The sequence below is a fragment of the Aquarana catesbeiana genome, linkage group LG02 (assembly GCF_042186555.1).
Source record: "Aquarana catesbeiana isolate 2022-GZ linkage group LG02, ASM4218655v1, whole genome shotgun sequence".
Classification (NCBI taxonomy): domain Eukaryota; kingdom Metazoa; phylum Chordata; class Amphibia; order Anura; family Ranidae; genus Aquarana; species Aquarana catesbeiana.
In genome coordinates, this window is record NC_133325.1 from 561,659,073 (window position 1) to 561,677,085 (window position 18,013).

The following is an 18,013-nucleotide window of genomic DNA, read 5'->3' on the forward strand; positions in this document are numbered from 1 at the left end:
GCTCTGTGACTGGCTGGAGTCATGTGATGTCACTTCCACGCATGCGCACGGGAGCCACCAGTCATGGCACTCGCTAGTGAAGAAACGGCACGCAGGTCCGTTTCTTCACAGCGCATGCGCCGATAACCTCGTCGGCACACTGCAAGGTAAATACCTCCTAAACGATGCATTTTTAGGAGATACTTGCTGTACCTATCGGTAAGCCTTATTATAGGTACAACTTCCCCATGGAGGTTTACAACCTCTTTAAGGTCGCCATAGATGGTTAGAATCCCTGCCGGTTCGGCAGGGACCACCCAAGATTCACACCATGTAGGGACAGGCTGAATTAAATTGGGTACAACCAGCCTGTTGGATTTTACATGCAATTATTGCCAGTGGCTATTATAGCCACTAGCATTAATCACTGCGTTCTCCCGGTGGGGACAGCTCACCGCCCTAGCAGCCGCTCCGCCTGCTGACAGGAGAACACAATGGCTCTTCAGGAGGAGCCACAGTAAGTGTAATTGGGGAATCAAACGATTTTTCTTTCCTGGTTACAGAAAAAAAAAATTGCTCCATCTATGGCCAGTTTTAGAGTGTTGCTGACCAAACACAGAACTTGTAAAAAAAAACGAACAGATTAGGGCAACATACCCCCAATGGTTATTGTTTTACAGCTTCAATAGACAGTGAAGATTGCATTGATCCATTTATTGATCTTAGGGAATCCTAATTCTAATAGTGTGACAATGACCATGCTTGTGGACAGCAATTGTTGGTTTTCAATCAGCTATAAACAATAACCATTTTGTTTTATTTGTTTTCAAGGGCCAAATGATCAAAAATAGGGTGTAAATCAATCAAAGCCACCTCTTTACCAATAAAGAAGGCATTTCCACTCTCGATTTTTAGTATATTGGCTGCTAGAAAGCAATTTATGGTTGAAAACAACAACATTGCAAGGTGTGTAGCCAGCATTAGCTGCAAGGCGAAACGTTACCATCCTAACCAAAGTCTATAACAATTAATCACCGAAGAGAAGCATTGAAGTTCACCTTTAAAAAGATAATAATAAATGCATTTTTTTTTTTTTGCAGGTAAAAAAATTTGCATTTATGTATTTTTTTTCTAAGCAGAGCATTGCACCCACAATCAGCAGATGACTGCCAAGACCAGATTGGTGCTGTTGCAGTCATGTGATTAAACTGGAATAAAAAGAAAGTATTCTACGTTTGATGAAAAATAATAAACAATGGTTTTGAATGGTGAAGGCAGTTTGTTCTGATGGACAGCCCCAGTCATCGCGCGGGATGGATAGGGAGCTACAGTCACTCAAGCAGCTAAAGGTGACCCACAAGTGATGAAGAGAGACACATGGGGCAGCTTCAAAAGGTGATATGAGTGAAATCAAGGGCTTTGCAACAGGCGGTATGGGGAGTAGGCGTATGGAGAGAGGCAATGCAGCAGACACAAGTTTGGCTGGAATGAGGTGGACACTGACAATGGGGGCAGTACATGGAAATGATGCAACTATTTTTATTTAGAAATAAAATGAACTATTGGATGAAAACAAGCATATGCACACAGGTATTGAACCTCATTTTAAAGATATATATATATATATATATATATATATATATATATATATACACAAATACACAAATTTTGGATGGTTTAATGACAGTTAAAAGGTGAACGCTAGGAATTGCAGCACTTTACACAGTGTGCTGGTTTATAAGTCCCACCGAGGTGTATGGTATTCTGTTGACTTACCTCTTTTATTTACAGTGCTGGGAGTACAGTCATCCCCATACTTCTGCTGCTGGACCTTTTGGATCTCTGATCTTGCAGCTGAATTGTCATTTTCAGCACTCCTCCCACCCCACATCTTCTCTTACCCAATGACAGAAGGCTTTGCATTCTGTGAAATCAGTGGGACAGAGGGGTGGGCAGAAGAGTGCATCTCTCCTGTCAGAGTTCTGGGAGTATAGATAAAGCTGTACTCTTGTGCTCAGTAAATAGAAAACAAAAAAGAGAAGTCTATGAGGTGATGTACACCTCAGTGGACTTAACCCTTTATAAACCAGCATACTTTAAAAGGGATGGAGTTTCGCTTTAAAAATAAAAACAATTTGTTTTATATATTCTATTAGCATCATTTAAATAAGGTTCAACTTTTTTTGCAGGTTATTAACAAACTCCCTTACTCAGTATTACGACTGTCTTATTGGGGGTTTGGTGACCACCATTTGAAGTACTGCTCCATATACATCTTTACAACAATCACTGTTGTGCTAATTGTGTGCTATACAAACATAAATGACATGACATAACAAAGACATAATATGATTTCAGCATTTATTTTAGTGTTTGTGTGTGTGTATATATAGATATATTCTAATTTTGCAGTGAATTGCTGCCATTGTAAACAGTGGGTGTAATTTACATTGAATATCTTTTTCTTGTATGTAAAAAAGCAGCATTTTTCACCACTGTAATAACATCATTGGCAATGTGTTCAAAGTAGTCCACAACATAGTTTTACAGTGCAGAATTCATTTTTGGCGCATAAGCGCACTAGGACTGGCTGGCTACTATCTGATTGCTTGCTGCTGCATGTCCCGCATTCGCCTGTACATCTACAAATCCCATCCGCTGCCGTCTCTTCCGTTGCTCGGTCATCTAAATGAAAAATGTACAAGGAGGAAATGTATCAAATATGTATCTAAATTGCTTTCTGCCACAGTACTGACACAGTGAAGCACAGCATATGTTAATTTCTAAGGCAGGATATTTAAGCGAGTAATAAACTGCTTGCTGTGCGGGTTCATGTCCTGACAAAACCAGTCAAATAAAAACAATGTTGTTTCATAATATAGCAGTTAAGAGGAATGCTTCAAACAACAAGTGCATAGAAGATAGTGCCAGCCCCAATCGCAGTGCACATATACAGTTCTCTTAATAACTTGTTCAATAATAGGTTGGTGTGGGAAAGACATTTCAAACTGAAGTGGAATTATATATTTGGATTAAATTATAATGTATTAATATTTTTCTATTTGGATAATTTAACCATAGAACGGTGAACATGCAATGCATGGCTGTAAATGTTACAGCAAATAATGAATGTGTTAAAGCTTAGTGAACTAAGCTGGTAGTGTTGAAAGCATAACTAAACGCAGGGCACCTTTCAGGGCTGTATACAGATACAATCCTATAATGACCCCTTATATCTCCAAACCACTTCATGTAATCATCATCTTGAACATTACAAGCACATTGCACTTTTATAAGAAAACATGCTCTTAGAAAAACATTGCTCTTTAATAGGTTTCTGAGACCGGACTGCACCTGCAGAATAGGTTGTGTTTTCCTTAGGGCCCCATTCACACTGGGCGACTTGGAATTGCCATGATTCTGCCCATGATTCCAAGTCAAAGTAAAACGCACGACGTGTATTTGGGTGCCATTCATTTTTTTAAAAAAGCAGTGTAATTTTGCTGCACGACAGAATTGCGTGAAATTACAGCAAAACACGCCTTTAAAAATCGCTCAAAAAGGAGAAGGGGCTTCTTTTGGGTGACACGTGCACATAATGCAGCCTAGTGAATGGGCTGTCCTATGTGCGACTCACTGAAAGTGGTTGTAAAACCTTAAGGTTTTTCACCTTAATGCATTCTATGCATTAAGGTGAAAAACCTTCCGTGCTTCAGTCACCCCCAGCCCCCCCCCCCCCCCCCCCCATTTCTTACCTGAGCTCAATCCAATCTGTGACGGGGGGCGGGGCTGAGTCCCACTGTCTTTGTCAATGGACGCAGCAGTGGGACTTGGGAGCCAGGCCGCACAGGAACGCTCCTTCCCACTACGCAAGATTGTAACAGGGCCTAAGACCGCTCTAGCAATGCCCAGTATGAGTAGCCTTGAAGAGGTTTATAGTGGACTTGAGATAGTTTTGAAAGTGGAAAACCTTTTTAGGACCTTAGGTTTACTAAAGTTCACAGTCAAAATTATCCACATAATAGGGAAAGTAAATGCAAAATTTGCTAGGGTTCATAAAATAGTCAATAGTTCTGGATTTGACCACCTTGGCATCTAGATGAAGATAAATAATATTGTTATTGGAGAAATACAGAAGCCATACCTGTTCTTTCAGCTCATTGAGCTGTGATGTTAAATGCGTTACGAGCCGCACAGTTGAGTTGAGTTTGTCCTGTAGACCGCGAATCTCATTCTGCTCTCCCTCCCCTTCATTACTGACTAAGGACATCGCTCTCATCCTGGGGAACCAGTCCAGGTCTCTTCTCTACAGAAGAAAACATCAATGCATATTCAGTTAGAACATTTAAAATTCTATATAATTCCTTCAGTATCCTTTCTCTAAGCAACCAGTTAATGCAGGGGTAGGCAACCTCGGCACTCCAGCTGTGGTGAAACTACAAATCCCATCATGCCTCTGCCTCTAGGAGTCAAGCCTGTGATTGTCAGGGTCTTGCAATGTCTCATGGGATTTGTAGTTTCACCACAGCTATAGGGCCAAGTTTGCCTACCCCTGAGTTAATGCATTATTATAACCGTGATATCTTCAAATATATCATGCATAATTACCATAAGCATTGTTATGGTTACCAAATGTTTTCTGTCTATTCTTTTTTTACAGATAATTAAAAGTATTCAGTTGTTTTCACATGTTTAAACAAATTAATAGCAAAACTTTTTTTAAATTGTGAATAGAGTAAGGCTCGATTCACACCTATGCATGTTGCTTTTGAGCGTTTTTGGAGGTTTTTTTTTCATGCTTGCCGCGTTTTTGAGCCGCGTTTTTGCCGCGTTTTAGCGGCGTTTTTGCCGCGATTTGCGTTTTGCGTTTTTTTTTTTTTTTTCATTTTTTTTACAGTCTTAAAAAAAAATTACAAAAAAAAAAAAAACGGCAAAAACGCACCAAAAACGCATCAAAAACGCGGCAAAAACGCAGCACTTGCGTTTTTGATGCTTGTCCATTGAAAACCATTACATGCAAAACGCTGCTTTTTGCATGCAAAAAAGTCCCCGACCCTTTCCAAAAACGCTGAGATACAAAAAAGCATTGATGTGAACATGTTCCATAGGAACCCATGTTAAAAAATTCCCGTGCATTTCTGCAAAATGCAAAATGCATCAAAAAACGTGCTAGTGTGAATGGGGCCTAAGGGAGGGTTATAACCCTGTCTTTTTTTTTTTTTTTTTTCATTTTTCCATCAGTCTCGAAGATTTCCCTTCATTTCCTGTCCCATAGGAAGTGAGAGAAATTTCTCCACAGTGAGGAGATCTCTGGTTGTCAACTGGAACTAGTGTCCATACTGGAAAATGTTCTGTTCTGGTGACAACTGAAAAGTTTGATTTTCTTTCGCTTTTACACAGAGTGATAACTGTAAAGAGGACAAATAGAGGGGGTAAATCTCCCGGACCCCCCCCCATTCACACCGGAGGGAAAAAAATCAATTATTCTCGGTGAAGATGGGTCACATCTCTACTCCAAAAGGCCTGAAGCTCAAAAAAGTTCTGGAGCTTTCCTTTAGGCAGATTACAGGGGTTTTTCTTCTTTTTACAGTGATTTTATTTCACCTAGTATAGTGGGAAAAAAACAGGAAAAAAGAAGAAAAAAAAGCACCTGGAATGCATTCGAAAACGCATCAAAAACGCGTTAACGCACATGCAGAAACGCATCCGGAATTAATCTGGAGTGCAATTTTTTGGTGTGAACTTGGTCCTAAGTTAACCGCTTGCCGACCAGCCGGCATCATTTTACTGCGGCAGGTCGGCGCGATCCCGCGAACCGTCGTAGCTATACGTTGGCTCGTGGGATTAGAATAGCAGGCGCGCTGCCAGAGGCACACACCCACTGCACTGCGGGGGTGCCGATGCTCGTGGTCGACAGTCGCGATGACCGCCAGCCAAGAGCGATCGCAGGCACGAGAGGCAGAACAGGGACGTGTGTGTGTAAACACACAAATCCCTGTTCTGAGAGGAGTGACAGATCGTGTGTTCCTATTAGCTAGGAACCACGATCCATCACTTCCTCTAGTCAGTCCCCTCCCCCCTTCGGTTAGAAACACGTAGCAGGGAACACAGTTAACCCCATCTCTGCCAGTGACATTTTTACAGTAATCAGTGCATTTTTATAGCACTGATCGCTGTATAAATGCCAATGGTCCCAAAAATGTGTCAAAAGTGTCCGATGTGTCCGCCATATTGTCACGGTCCTGATAAAAATTGCAGATTGCCGCCATTACTAGTAAAAAAAAAAATAATAAAAATGCTATAAATCTATCCCCTATTTTGTAGATGCTATAACTTTTGCGCAAACTAATCAATACACGCTTATTGCGATTTTTTTTTTACACCGAAAATATGTAGAAGAATATATATCGGCCTAAACTGAGAAAAAATTAGCTTTTTTTTAAAAAAAAATGGGGATATTTAATATATCAAAAAGTACAAAATATTGTGTTTTTTTTTCAAAATTGTCGCTCTTTTTTTGTTTATAGCGGAAAAAATAAAACCCGCAGAGGTGATCAAATACCACCAAAAGAAAGCTCTATTTGTGGGAAAAAAAGGATGTGAATTTTGTTTGGGTGCAACGTCGCACAACCGTGCAATTGTCATTTAAAGAGACGCAGTCCCGAATCACAAAAAATGACCCGGTCATTCAGCAGCCAAATTTTCCAGGGCTGAAGTGGTTAAACTTTAGAATATCTGCAGTAGTTTATGTCATGAAGAAACAATGGAATACAGAACATCTTGAGGTTAAAAAAGAAAAAATTGCATGTCTCTTCTGCAATAAAGAGCCTGCCTGTCTCTTTTGCAAAAAAATACACTTACAGTACATGCCTGTTTGCAATCCCCTATATAGAATGTACACTGAGCTGCGCTTGCACAGTGTTTGTGTGCCATTATGACTTCACTCCTGCACTTGCGCAGAAGTGATGTCATCCTGCGCAGGCCAATTAAGATGCCCGAAGACCTAGAAGTCAGGGAAAAGATGTTGACTCAGCCTTAATGGATGGCCCTGCGGAGACCCCTGCTGTAGATATTGCAGGAATTTCCAAAGAAGAAGATAACCTCAGGCAGACATTCACTGGATTTTCTGATGGAGAGGCTTCTCAAATTGTGGCAATAGTTGACTGATCACTAAACAAAATATAGACTTCTTATTTCAACCATTTTGTATAAATATGAGCCTCTTTCGAGTGTACTTCTTATTTATTTTTTTCTGGCCCAAGTAGTATACATATATGGATAAAGCCATTTTCATCTTGTCACCATTTGTTTTCTTTGCAAAAGTCTGCATTTTCTTGCCAAATGCTGAAATAGCTGAACATTTTGCTATATGTAACAGATGCTTTCTGTTCTATATGTTAAAAACTGGATGGTTGCTCTTGTGGATCTGAGGCCTGTGGCCTAGTTACGTCAAAGCAACAGCTAACAGCAGAATAAGTGCATATTTTCTATGACAGGCATATATATGTCAAGGATTACAGATTTGGCTTTGTGCTATTATTAAGCATTATTAAAATTTTTGTTGCATGTACATTTTCTTCCAATAGCTTCAATTGATAAAACACTGAGCCCTGTAACGTAAAACATCTCTGAAGCCCCATTTTTATATGACCACGAAGGAAGGGCCTGACAAAAAGTGTGAAAAACATCAGTGTTGGCCAGGCTAAATGCATCTGACAATATTAGGTCAAGGATTGGGATTAAAGTACACTGTGAAGCAAAGGTGCTCAAGCCACACCAATGGCACATAATATACAGAATATTCTCAAGAGATACAGAAATTTTGGTACATACTTCTTTCAATTAGTGATCACAGCCCCTTTGTACCCTAAAGGAAATCTACCAAACACGCATTGCTTGTCAAGTCATGCTCTTAGAAGGAATGGCAAACTTGTGTACCACAGGCACCTTTCGTGAGCTGCTGAGGATTTTCTGCTCACACCTTCAACAGCCTGTGTGAAAGGTGCCTGCGTATGCACAAAGTAGCTGCTGAAAAACAGATGCAGCTATCACTTCAGGGTTCCAGAATAGACATCTGAGGAATCTGAATAGTCAGAGATCTAGCTTCAAATTTCCTCCAAACACCTGAACAGAATGCAGATAGATAAGGAGAGCCGGCAACTCCTGTCAAAGTCTTTATTTGATATGACTAAGGCCAGCCATACCTGGTGCTAATTTCATTCCTACAACCATGGGTGATGATTCCCCCATTAGCACAGACAGTGTTGATGTGGGAATCCCTCCCGCGGAGCCATTGTCTTCTCCCAGCAAGGGGAGGTGGAGGTGGAAGTCGTCTCCTAGGGAAAAGACCGTGATTATTGCTATACCAGCCGCTATCGATAATCGCAAGTAAAATCCAGCAGGTTGGTTGCACCCAGGTTGATCGATCGATCAACTTGGCACATTCAGCCTGCTCATACACGTTTTGAATCCCAGCCAATTCCTGCTGAAGCGGTCGAGATTCGAATCGGCTATGGCCGGCATAAGGCTATTTGCCAAAACATTTAAGCTGTTCTTTTTTTCACTATTCTGTAGCCAGACTTTTATATGGATGTGCGAGTTGCCGGTTCTTCTTATCTAGCTGCACAAAGAAAATGGTGGTGGTTGCCACAAGCTATGATTAGAGTTGAAAATGTTTGTCCCCCCCATCTGTTTTATTCCCAACTCTAGCTTCAGGCAGTAATTGACAGCTTTTGACTGGGAGCAGCCCCCTCTGTCACGCTGTCCCCTATATGACAAATGGATAATTTCATGCAGTGCATGAATCTATCCATGGCCACCGCCACCCCTTATTTAGGTGCACGGCCCCTTTTCGGATGCCGGGCGCCTGAATTCCAGCGGCAAGGTTTTTTTTTTTTTTTTGAAGCACCTGATTAGAGCCATAGGCATTGCGCTTGCAGTCCACCCAGGTGTGTTAGAAAAGCAAATGAATATTCACTTTTCTAACACTGAACCACCTCTCCACCAATCAGGAGGCGTGGGTCTAATACCGGTCACCTGATTGGCTGAAGGCACAGGCGATCCCGTTGGCCAGCTAGCAGAAGCGAAGAAGTGATGCACACAGGACACAGTAGCGACCCGCGCTACCCATCCCATAGCTCGCTGCCGTAACCTGCTGCCTGACAGCCATCAAGATGGGGTAAGTGCCGGTCAGACAGCGGGCGGGGGCACAGTGGCTGCATATGATGGGCACAGAGGCTGCATAAGATGGGCACAGTGGCTGCATTTCATGGGCACAGTGGTTGCATTTGATGGGGCGCAGTGGCTGCATTTGATGTTTTTGTTTCAGTATTTTTCTGAATTTTTCAGTTTGCGCACTCCCAAAATTTTTGAGCACCAGCCGCTACTGCTTTTGAACCTGGCTTACACAGTGATGCTGGCTAGAGCGTGCCTCTGCATGCAAGGCCAAAATGGATTTAAGCCATGGCTGCATATATGCCAGGGATCTTATGCAGCAGGAGCTCATTCTTATGTGCACATGCGGAATCGTGAGCATAGAAGCCTAACAAGATGAGCAAGGACTATATTGCACACGCAGATGAGCAATGGCGCTTACGTGCGTTTAGGTGAACAGAAAGCAGTGTGAAGGTGATGTGTACATGGTGGGCATTTAAATTGAGATGAAAAAGGTGCTAGGCAGCAAAATTAGGCTAAAAAGGTGATGGCAGTAAACTTGAGTTAAAGGAAGTGCTGGGTGGTGAATTTGAGCTAAAATGGTGATTGACAGAACATTTGAGCTAAAGAATGTATTTATCAGTAAGTTTGGCTGGTGGATACACTGCGGATTACACTCCCCCAAAGCTCACAAAGCCCATCTCATGGGCTATCTATGCTTACCAGTGCTAAGCCAATATTAATTCTAGATGAAAAGGAAGATTAAAGATGAAACTAGAGTGTTCCAGGATAAATGAAAGGGAACTGCCTATGTTTCCCATCCTTGGCCTTGACATGTGTTTTACATGTGTACACTGGAGTATGGCTGTTCTGAGCCACTCTAAGCATCATCTGTCAAAACCAAGAGTGCCCTAAGGCCAAGTGATTGGGCTTAAATATACACATTATCAAAATTACTATCTGACTGTTCTTGGTATTTTTTAAAAACAAACCAGTCTACAGGCTAGCAGTAAATTTAATTGGTCACTTATCCACGTGTGACTAGCTATGTTTGCTTATGGCATTTCCCCAAATAGGGAAACCACATGCTTTTATCCAGGCTTGTTATTATTATTATCACTAATGTACATCAAAGGGTGATTCTTATCAGAGATGACAGGGTTTCTTACTAAAGGGATTCCAGTTCTAACTGAAAAGCAGACTCCAGCTTCAGTCCCCCCTGTGTCTTACTAGCATGAGATTGTCATCCCACTGCTGTCTGTACTGTGTTGACATACTTCATATATATTTATTCATATGTAATGGCAGTATGACATGTGCATGGTTGGGCACCAAGAGCAGGTTTTACAAACAGGTGCTACTACAGGTAAAATCTAAACGCCCAACTTAACCATAACTGAAAAAATGTGAGATGGTATTGCACAAGGAAGTCCTTAGCAGCTGCTAAATTGACATCCAACCTTGTGCAAGAATTATGGTTTTTGACAAAAGAAAGTTAAATGAGGCTTATACGTTGACTTGTCGTTGTTGGTGATATACCACGTGGCAGATTAGAGGATGCACTCACACTGGCAGTTTTACCCATGGCCAGGCTTGGCTCACTCCTTGGTCCACTTCAGTTGTATACTGTGAGTGCTGTGAACCATGCTCAGGAATGGTTAAGCACACTGCTGGAACTACTTGGAAAGGGTTTACTCGGGCACAGTTCACTTGTGGTACAGAGCGGTTCTCTCCAATGTGAGTACAAACAATGCCAGAGCACAGAAATCTCCATAGATCACTGAGCACAGAAGCATGGATGACAATAGCCTGGATGATGTTATTATAAAGCACAGTGTGAGTGCAGACCAGGTGGGGAGGGGGGACGATTAAACTCAGACATGGTAAATGTACCTTCAGGGGACTCTAACCAAGAAGTTCTACTCTTACGTTTCAATGAACTATAAAAGCAGCAAGTTGGCCTGAACAATTTTAGAATGCCATTAAATTGCAGATACTGTATGTCACTGTAATAAATATGTCATGCCACCAAGTCACCATTTCTGACACTAAAATTACATTGCTGGTACATAGGAAGCAAAAGGGATTTTTTTTTATTTGGTGTGTTTTTGTAATGTCATGATACAAAAACAAACTAACTAAACAAACAAAAATCAAACAAAGTTTACATATGAATGGTCAAAGCTCAAATAAAAAAAAATAGCTAGTGGAAGAAATAGAAGAAGGAGTTAATTGGGGCTGACTAGGTTAACTAGGGTTCCAAAGGTTAGGCAACTCAGTTGAAAAAGGGCTACCCTTCGATGGATAAAGAGAAAGTCACTCAAAGCATAAGCCAACAGGCTAAAATGGTGGAAGAGCCCAAATCACTTTACTAGTTCACCAGGAAACAGCCAACACATTTTGGAAGCCAAAAATACTTCCCTTTTGTGTTTTTGGCAGTGAGAACAGTAACCAGTTGTGCCAGCAAGCTTGTGGTTACTGCCACTAAAACTGACACAGTTGGTTATTGCTGTTACTGCCAATAAATAATGCTGGCAAAACTGGTTGAGATTTAACCTATACAAATTAATATAGCAAAGTCAAAATACCCATTGATTCTACCAAAAATCTAGTGAGCTTGTTAGTTCTTATGTACTGTGCAGTGTTATCAGAGGTATTATCAGCATGCCCAGTTCACATCCTGTCCTAGGGTGACAACACAGCTTCCCAATAGATAAAGTACATTGTATGGATAATATGTACTTACCTCATGGTCAATGTGCTGTATTTTGTTGAATCTTTCCTTCTAATAAAACTTTTAGGCTTCATGTACATGGGATGTTTCTCAACCTCTCCTGAACGCTGGAACATCACAGCTAGTAATCCACATTTAAAAACGTGTGTTTAGCAGCGTTTACAAGCTGCATTTAGCACCCTTTGCGTTCAGGAGCATTTACTAAAGATAACCTCAGGAGACCCTCCCAAATGATTAGAAAGCACTAAAAACAAGTATTTATTAACTATTTCAGTCATCTCTGTGAGAGAACAGTGTAAGTAGCAGCTGAGAAAGCATTGTGCTTGTAGCTAGCTATTATTTTTTGGCTGGTTTGTTAATATGGATCCCATGATGAGCATGTGTGAGGAAATGGTCCTGATGTTGCTTTTGCTGAGGCTCCAAAGACGTAGAAAATTGCGTGAGAGGACCAGAGTTTGTTGCTACTGGACACACCGATTGATGGCTCAAAGCATGTCCACAGGATACTTTCTAATATCTATGTTCAGCTGCGTAATTACCCCGAGAATGTGTATTGTACAGCACAGTTGGCTGATGAGGGGAATATCACATGGTATATCAAGCTTGCAGGCAGTGATAATTGAGTTTTTGGTGTGTTTTTAGCTTTTTCCAGGCTCAAAAGTAGTGAATAAAATGTTTCCCTTTAATGTTTCCCTTTAAAAACGCTACTAGACAAAAACACGCCTAAACGTGGGTAGTCGCGTTAAGCCGCGTTTGACGCTTGAAATGCCTCTAAACACAGCTTCTGAACGCATTTTTTTGGATTCCAAAAAAAGCCTCTAAACTCAACTGCCTAGAAATGACTATAAATGACCCTGTGTACATGTACTGATAAGATAACATAGAGGAGAGTTCAGGAGCAGCTGAAAACAAATGCCCAACTGCTCCTAAACGTCTGTTTACCAGCAGCAGTGTACATGAGGCCTAATTGTGGAAGAAAAAAAAAAAAGATACTGTACATATAAAGAGTATTACTGGCAGAATCACAGGGTGAAAATAAAGGAATGAAAGCTGAAAAAAGAAAAGTAATGTAGCCACCTCTTTAGGACTGATAAGCCACAATATATTACATTTTCCTTCTTGGATTGAGATATGATTTCATTTTCATGCTGAAATTTTTATTCATAGCATCAATCCACTGCCTTACTCTTGGAGAATGTAGTGATACCAGAATTGTGCTGTAATTTATCCAGCTTGAAACAATGCTGTAGATGTGTCCCTGTCCTTCATTCCATCAACATCAACACTACAACCTGGTACACAGGCTATAGAATCTAAAGTAATGCTGCAGAAAACTATAGGCATTGTTACCCTGATTCTATTACCAGCCAAGTTTGGAACATCTGCACATAAATTGTGTATCTCCTGAGTCTATGCCACATCTGGTACAATCTGGAGTTTGTTTAAGGTTTCCAGCATAAAACAACTGGGGAATATGATATACTCTGTGCTATGCAAAACTGTGTTCATTTATGTTTGCCTCTTTATAATAACACAATATGCTTGAAATATATCTGCCCCTTTGTTCACCTGGTACCACATTGTGCTCTCATTTTAACTTAGCTACTCTAGGGTAATTATCCAAAATTGTAGCAATGTTTGATAGATTTCTGCTATTAAATCGTTAGCACTTGCAGCCTCTGTAGTTACAGAAAACGCCATAAGTTGCAGAACACGGGTTTATTTACTAAATGCGAATCCACTTTGCACTACAAGTGCACTTGGAAGTGCAATCGCTGTAGATCTGAGAGGGACATGCAAGGAAAATAAAAAACAGCATTTTTGCCCCCACATGATTGGATGATAGAAATCAGCAGAGCTTCCCCTCAGATCTACAGTGGCTGCTTCCAAGTGCACTTGCAGTGCAATTGTAGTGCACAAGTAAATCAACCCAAAAATGTGGCCTTCTTAAAACCTCCTTTTTAGTAGTTTATACTGTTCATATGTATGCTGTTTCTTCATTTATCAAACATGTCCATTCCCCCTATTTCTCTTGCTCCCCTCATTGCTTTCCCTGTTCCCTGGTTTCAGAGTGACTCATTTCTTTGCAGGGATCTATAAAGTCACTCATCCATGCGTGCTCCCAGCCAGGACTAAAGCTGAAGCTGTGTGCGTCCATTCATACATACAGCTGCATAGTTAGCACTTGCAGCCTTTGTAAATACAGAAAAACACCATAAGATTCCAATTCAGAGAGAGCTGGGTTTCCACAGTGTGCTAGGACCCTGGTAAACCACATCTAGGTATGGCATAGGTTAGTTTTAGCCGAAAGCTGAAATATGTCCTTTTCCCGTATTTCTCCTGGTCCCCTTAGTGCTTTCCCTGCCTCCTGGATGCAGGGTGGCTGCTTTCCTTGCAGGATTCTATGGAGCCATCCATACAAGTATCCTCCCAGCCCGGACTAAAGCTGATGCTGTGCACATCCATTTACACACAGCCACAAAGTAAGCCAGTCCCATTCCCACCTACTTCCTCCTGATGGACAGCTGCTGGAAGCTGCACAATCCCTTCTCAATTGGCACACAGCACATGCTTCCCCCAACAGGAAGCTCAGGGAAGCTGCACTTAGGAATCAGGCATCGGCTCCGGCAAAGGATAATAAATGTAAGCACTTGGGGGCATGTATTAGCTATGTAATGTACTGGGGAATGTTTCCCTTGTAGACAATATATGTTTGAAATCTTCTGAGATTATGATACAACTTTAACCGCTTGCCGACCAGCAGCCGCAGTTTTACTGCAGCAGAATGGCACGGCTGGGCGAAACAACGTTGCCTTACGTTGCTTCGCCTTTTGGCCGCTAGGGGGAACGCAATCGCTCGTGACAAAGAGAGAACTGGGATCTGTGTGTGTAAACACACAGATCCCAGTTCTTTCAGAGGAGTAGAGACAGATCGTGTGTTCATACTAAGTATGAACACCGATCTCTCTCTCCTCCTAGACAGTCCCATCCCCCCTACAGTTAGAACACACCTAGGGAACATAGTTAACCCCTTGATCACCCCCTAGTGTTAACCCCTTCCCTGCCAGTGACATTTATACAGTAATCAGTGCATTTTTATAGCACTGATCGCTTTATAATTGTCAATGGTTCCAAAAATGTGTCAAAAATGTCCAATTTGTCTGCTGCAATATGGCAGTCCTGATAAAAATCGCAGATCGCCGCCATTACTAGTAAAAAATAATAATAATAAAAATGCCATAAATCTATCCCCTATTTTGTAGACGCTATAACTTTTGCGCAAACCAATCAATATCTGCTTATTGTGATTTTTTTCCTCAGTTTAGGCCGATATGTATTCTAAATATTTTTGATAAAAAAAAAAAAATTTTTTTGATAAAAAATGTGGGATATTTATTATAGCAAAAAGTAAAAGATATTGGGGGTTATTTACTAAAGGCAAATCCACTTTGCACTTGGAAGTGCAGTCGCTTTAGATCTGAGGGGAAGATCTGAAATGAAGGGAAGCTCTGCTCATTTTATCATCCAATCATGTACAAGCTAAAATGCTGTTTTTTATTTTCCTTGCATGTCCCCCTCAGATCTACAGCGACTGCACTTCCAAGTGCACTTGTAGTGCAAAGTGGATTTGCCTTTCGTAAATAACCCTCTCTGTGTTTTTTTCAAAATTGTCGCTCTTCTTTTGTTTATAGCGCAAAAAATAAAAAACGCAGAGGTGATCAAATACCACCAAAAGAAAGCTCTATTTGTGGGAAAAAAAGGACGTCAATTTTGTTTGGGTACAACGTTGCACAACCGTACAATTGTCAGTTAAAGCGACTGTAACGAGCCCCTTGCTGGCTCGGTTCCACTCTCCCGACACTCCTCTGCAGCTATAGAATCAGATTGCAGATCACAACATCTGATGGTTCAGTCATCCGATGCTCCGGGACTAGAACTACAGCTATGTGCCGTTCTAATCCAGTTGTGTAGCTCAGAACAAACACCAGGCAGGCTGTATGTAAGTTCAACCAGGAATCTCTTTTATTCAAAAATACAGGCTCTTTTATACAATAAAAGAGGAGGTGCGTACCTCCGGCTCATATTACTCTGAACATACACCTGTGACCAGAAACCTAATTAACATGGGCTAATTAACTAATCCCTTTAGACAGCCTAGATGACTCAGACATGACCTTTAGGCCAGACTGGCCGTCTTGTAGTTCAGAGAACCCAATCAACATTATCACAATAGCAGAGTTAATTAACACAAACAACAATGGGGATCTAATGACTCTTAGATCCCATACTAGAGACTTATTTACAATACACATTCTAGCAGGCAACAGACAGACAGGCAGCTGGAATTGACATCAGCATCTCCTAACAGTATTTGTCCCAGCATTATGAATCAGCCACTATTTCTAATATGGCAAATCCAGGGTCCCCAGAGTCTGTGTGACCTGGGGGACCAGGACCCGAATCCACAGTAATACCACCTCAAGGGTCCCCAGGCATACAGCTCACAAAGAGTTCCCCCAAATGCCAGGGCCCACGATCGATCGGCAAGAGGCTAGCATTCAGTCCCCTCCAAAAGTCTCTCTCCCAGGTAGGTCTGTCACAGCGACGCAGAGCCATTTTGCAAAAAATGGCATGGTCATTGAGCAGCCAAATCATCCGGGGCTGAAGTGGTTAAATGCTGTGTTCTTATTGAGCATGCTGAAACAATAAAACAACAAACTCTTTAAGGCTCCTTTCACACGGGGCTGTCTGTTTACACTACTCCGCCTGCTCAGAGCTGAGCCGGCGGATGACAAGTTCATCTCTGCACTCTGTGCAGGGACGGACCTGTCAGAGAGTCCGCTCTCCCCTATGGGGGGATTGGATGATTACGGACCGCCTGTCCATTTTCATCCGATCCGCCAGACAGATGGAAAATAGGACATCCATCCCTCTGGATTTTGCGTAGCGGACATGTCACCGCTGACATCCGACGCTCCATAGAGCTGTATGGAGCGACCGTTCAGATCCACCTGAAAAAACTGACAGGCATTGGATCTGACCGGTCCGCATGTGTGAAAGGGGCCTTAGTGGTGTACATGAGAACATGCAGAGGTTAACACAAAGTACTAAAGTTTCATCCAAAGGAATAATATAGGAGTACGTTTAAGCATATCTCATCCCAAGAACAAACAATCATGGAATATATTGAAGCTTACCAATCCTTAAAGTGGAACTTTAGTCAGAAAATTAAGTCTTGCTAAATCAGTTCATGCCGACCCCTGTTGCAGGTATTGCTATGTAAAACATTAAAATAAGTACCTATACTGTTTAAAATCCAGTAATGCACTGTCTCACTCTGCTCTGCACATGCTCATTTGCTCTCTATTCTCAGCACTGTGCCTAAAATCAGAGCCAATAAAGGCCGGTCATCTGACAGCTTTAAGTTTTACTGTTTTTGAAAGGGGAGAAAGCAACAGGAATGACATAGACTGTGTGGTGAGAACACAGATAAGGGAGAGAGAAAATAAAAGCAGGAGAGGTGACAGGAAAGACTCTGCTGCCTGGGAGACACAAACAAGTTAAACTTAGGCCCCTTTCACACTGCATCTCTGCTGACATCCATCTCCCCATAGGAGTCAATGGATGGCCTGCTTGGATCCGCCTGAAAAACGGACAGGCGGATCCGAGCGGATCCATTGACTCCTATGGGGAGATGGATGTCAGCGGAGATGTGTGCGCTGACACCCGTCTGCCATCCGATCCCCTAAAATCAGACATATGGCGATACGTTCCCCATCTGTCTTGATAGATCGGATGAGATCTAATGACAACAGACATGCTGTGCGTTTTAATCTGATCTCTCCATAGGAATCGGCGGCGCTCTGACAGGCCCCTCCCCGCTCAGTGAGAAGAGACAGACCCGTCTTCTGTTAGGTTTCCTGTCTAGCTGAGCCAAGACATACAATCAAGGCTAGAAATGCACATATTTTAATCACAGAAAGACATATACGGTAGTTTTTGAGACCAAAGAGAGGGGGAGAGCGTTCAATATGGAAGTCACTGCTCTGGGATTCAACAAAATGGCGGCCTACAGCAAAACGAAACAGGAGCAATGCTGGAGGCAATTTACAGCACATACTAACTTTGGTAGCATAATTAATATTG

The 18,013-nt window shown here is 41.8% G+C and overlaps 1 protein-coding gene across 3 annotated transcripts in view; it reads right to left on the reverse strand.

The window, feature by feature from the left end:
• Window positions 1-2,323: 2,323 nt before the first annotated feature.
• Window positions 2,324-18,013, reverse strand: part of ITPR3 (inositol 1,4,5-trisphosphate receptor type 3) — a 475,039-nt gene continuing 459,349 nt past the window's right edge. For all 3 annotated transcript variants that reach the window (XM_073616048.1, XM_073616047.1, XM_073616046.1), the window contains exons 57-58: window positions 4,124-4,285; window positions 2,324-2,664 (exon numbers count right to left, since the gene is read on the reverse strand). In XM_073616048.1, coding sequence (XP_073472149.1) covers window positions 2,560-2,664; window positions 4,124-4,285 — 267 coding nt within the window. In that variant the 3' untranslated portion in view covers window positions 2,324-2,559. The remainder of the gene's footprint in view (window positions 2,665-4,123; window positions 4,286-18,013) is intronic.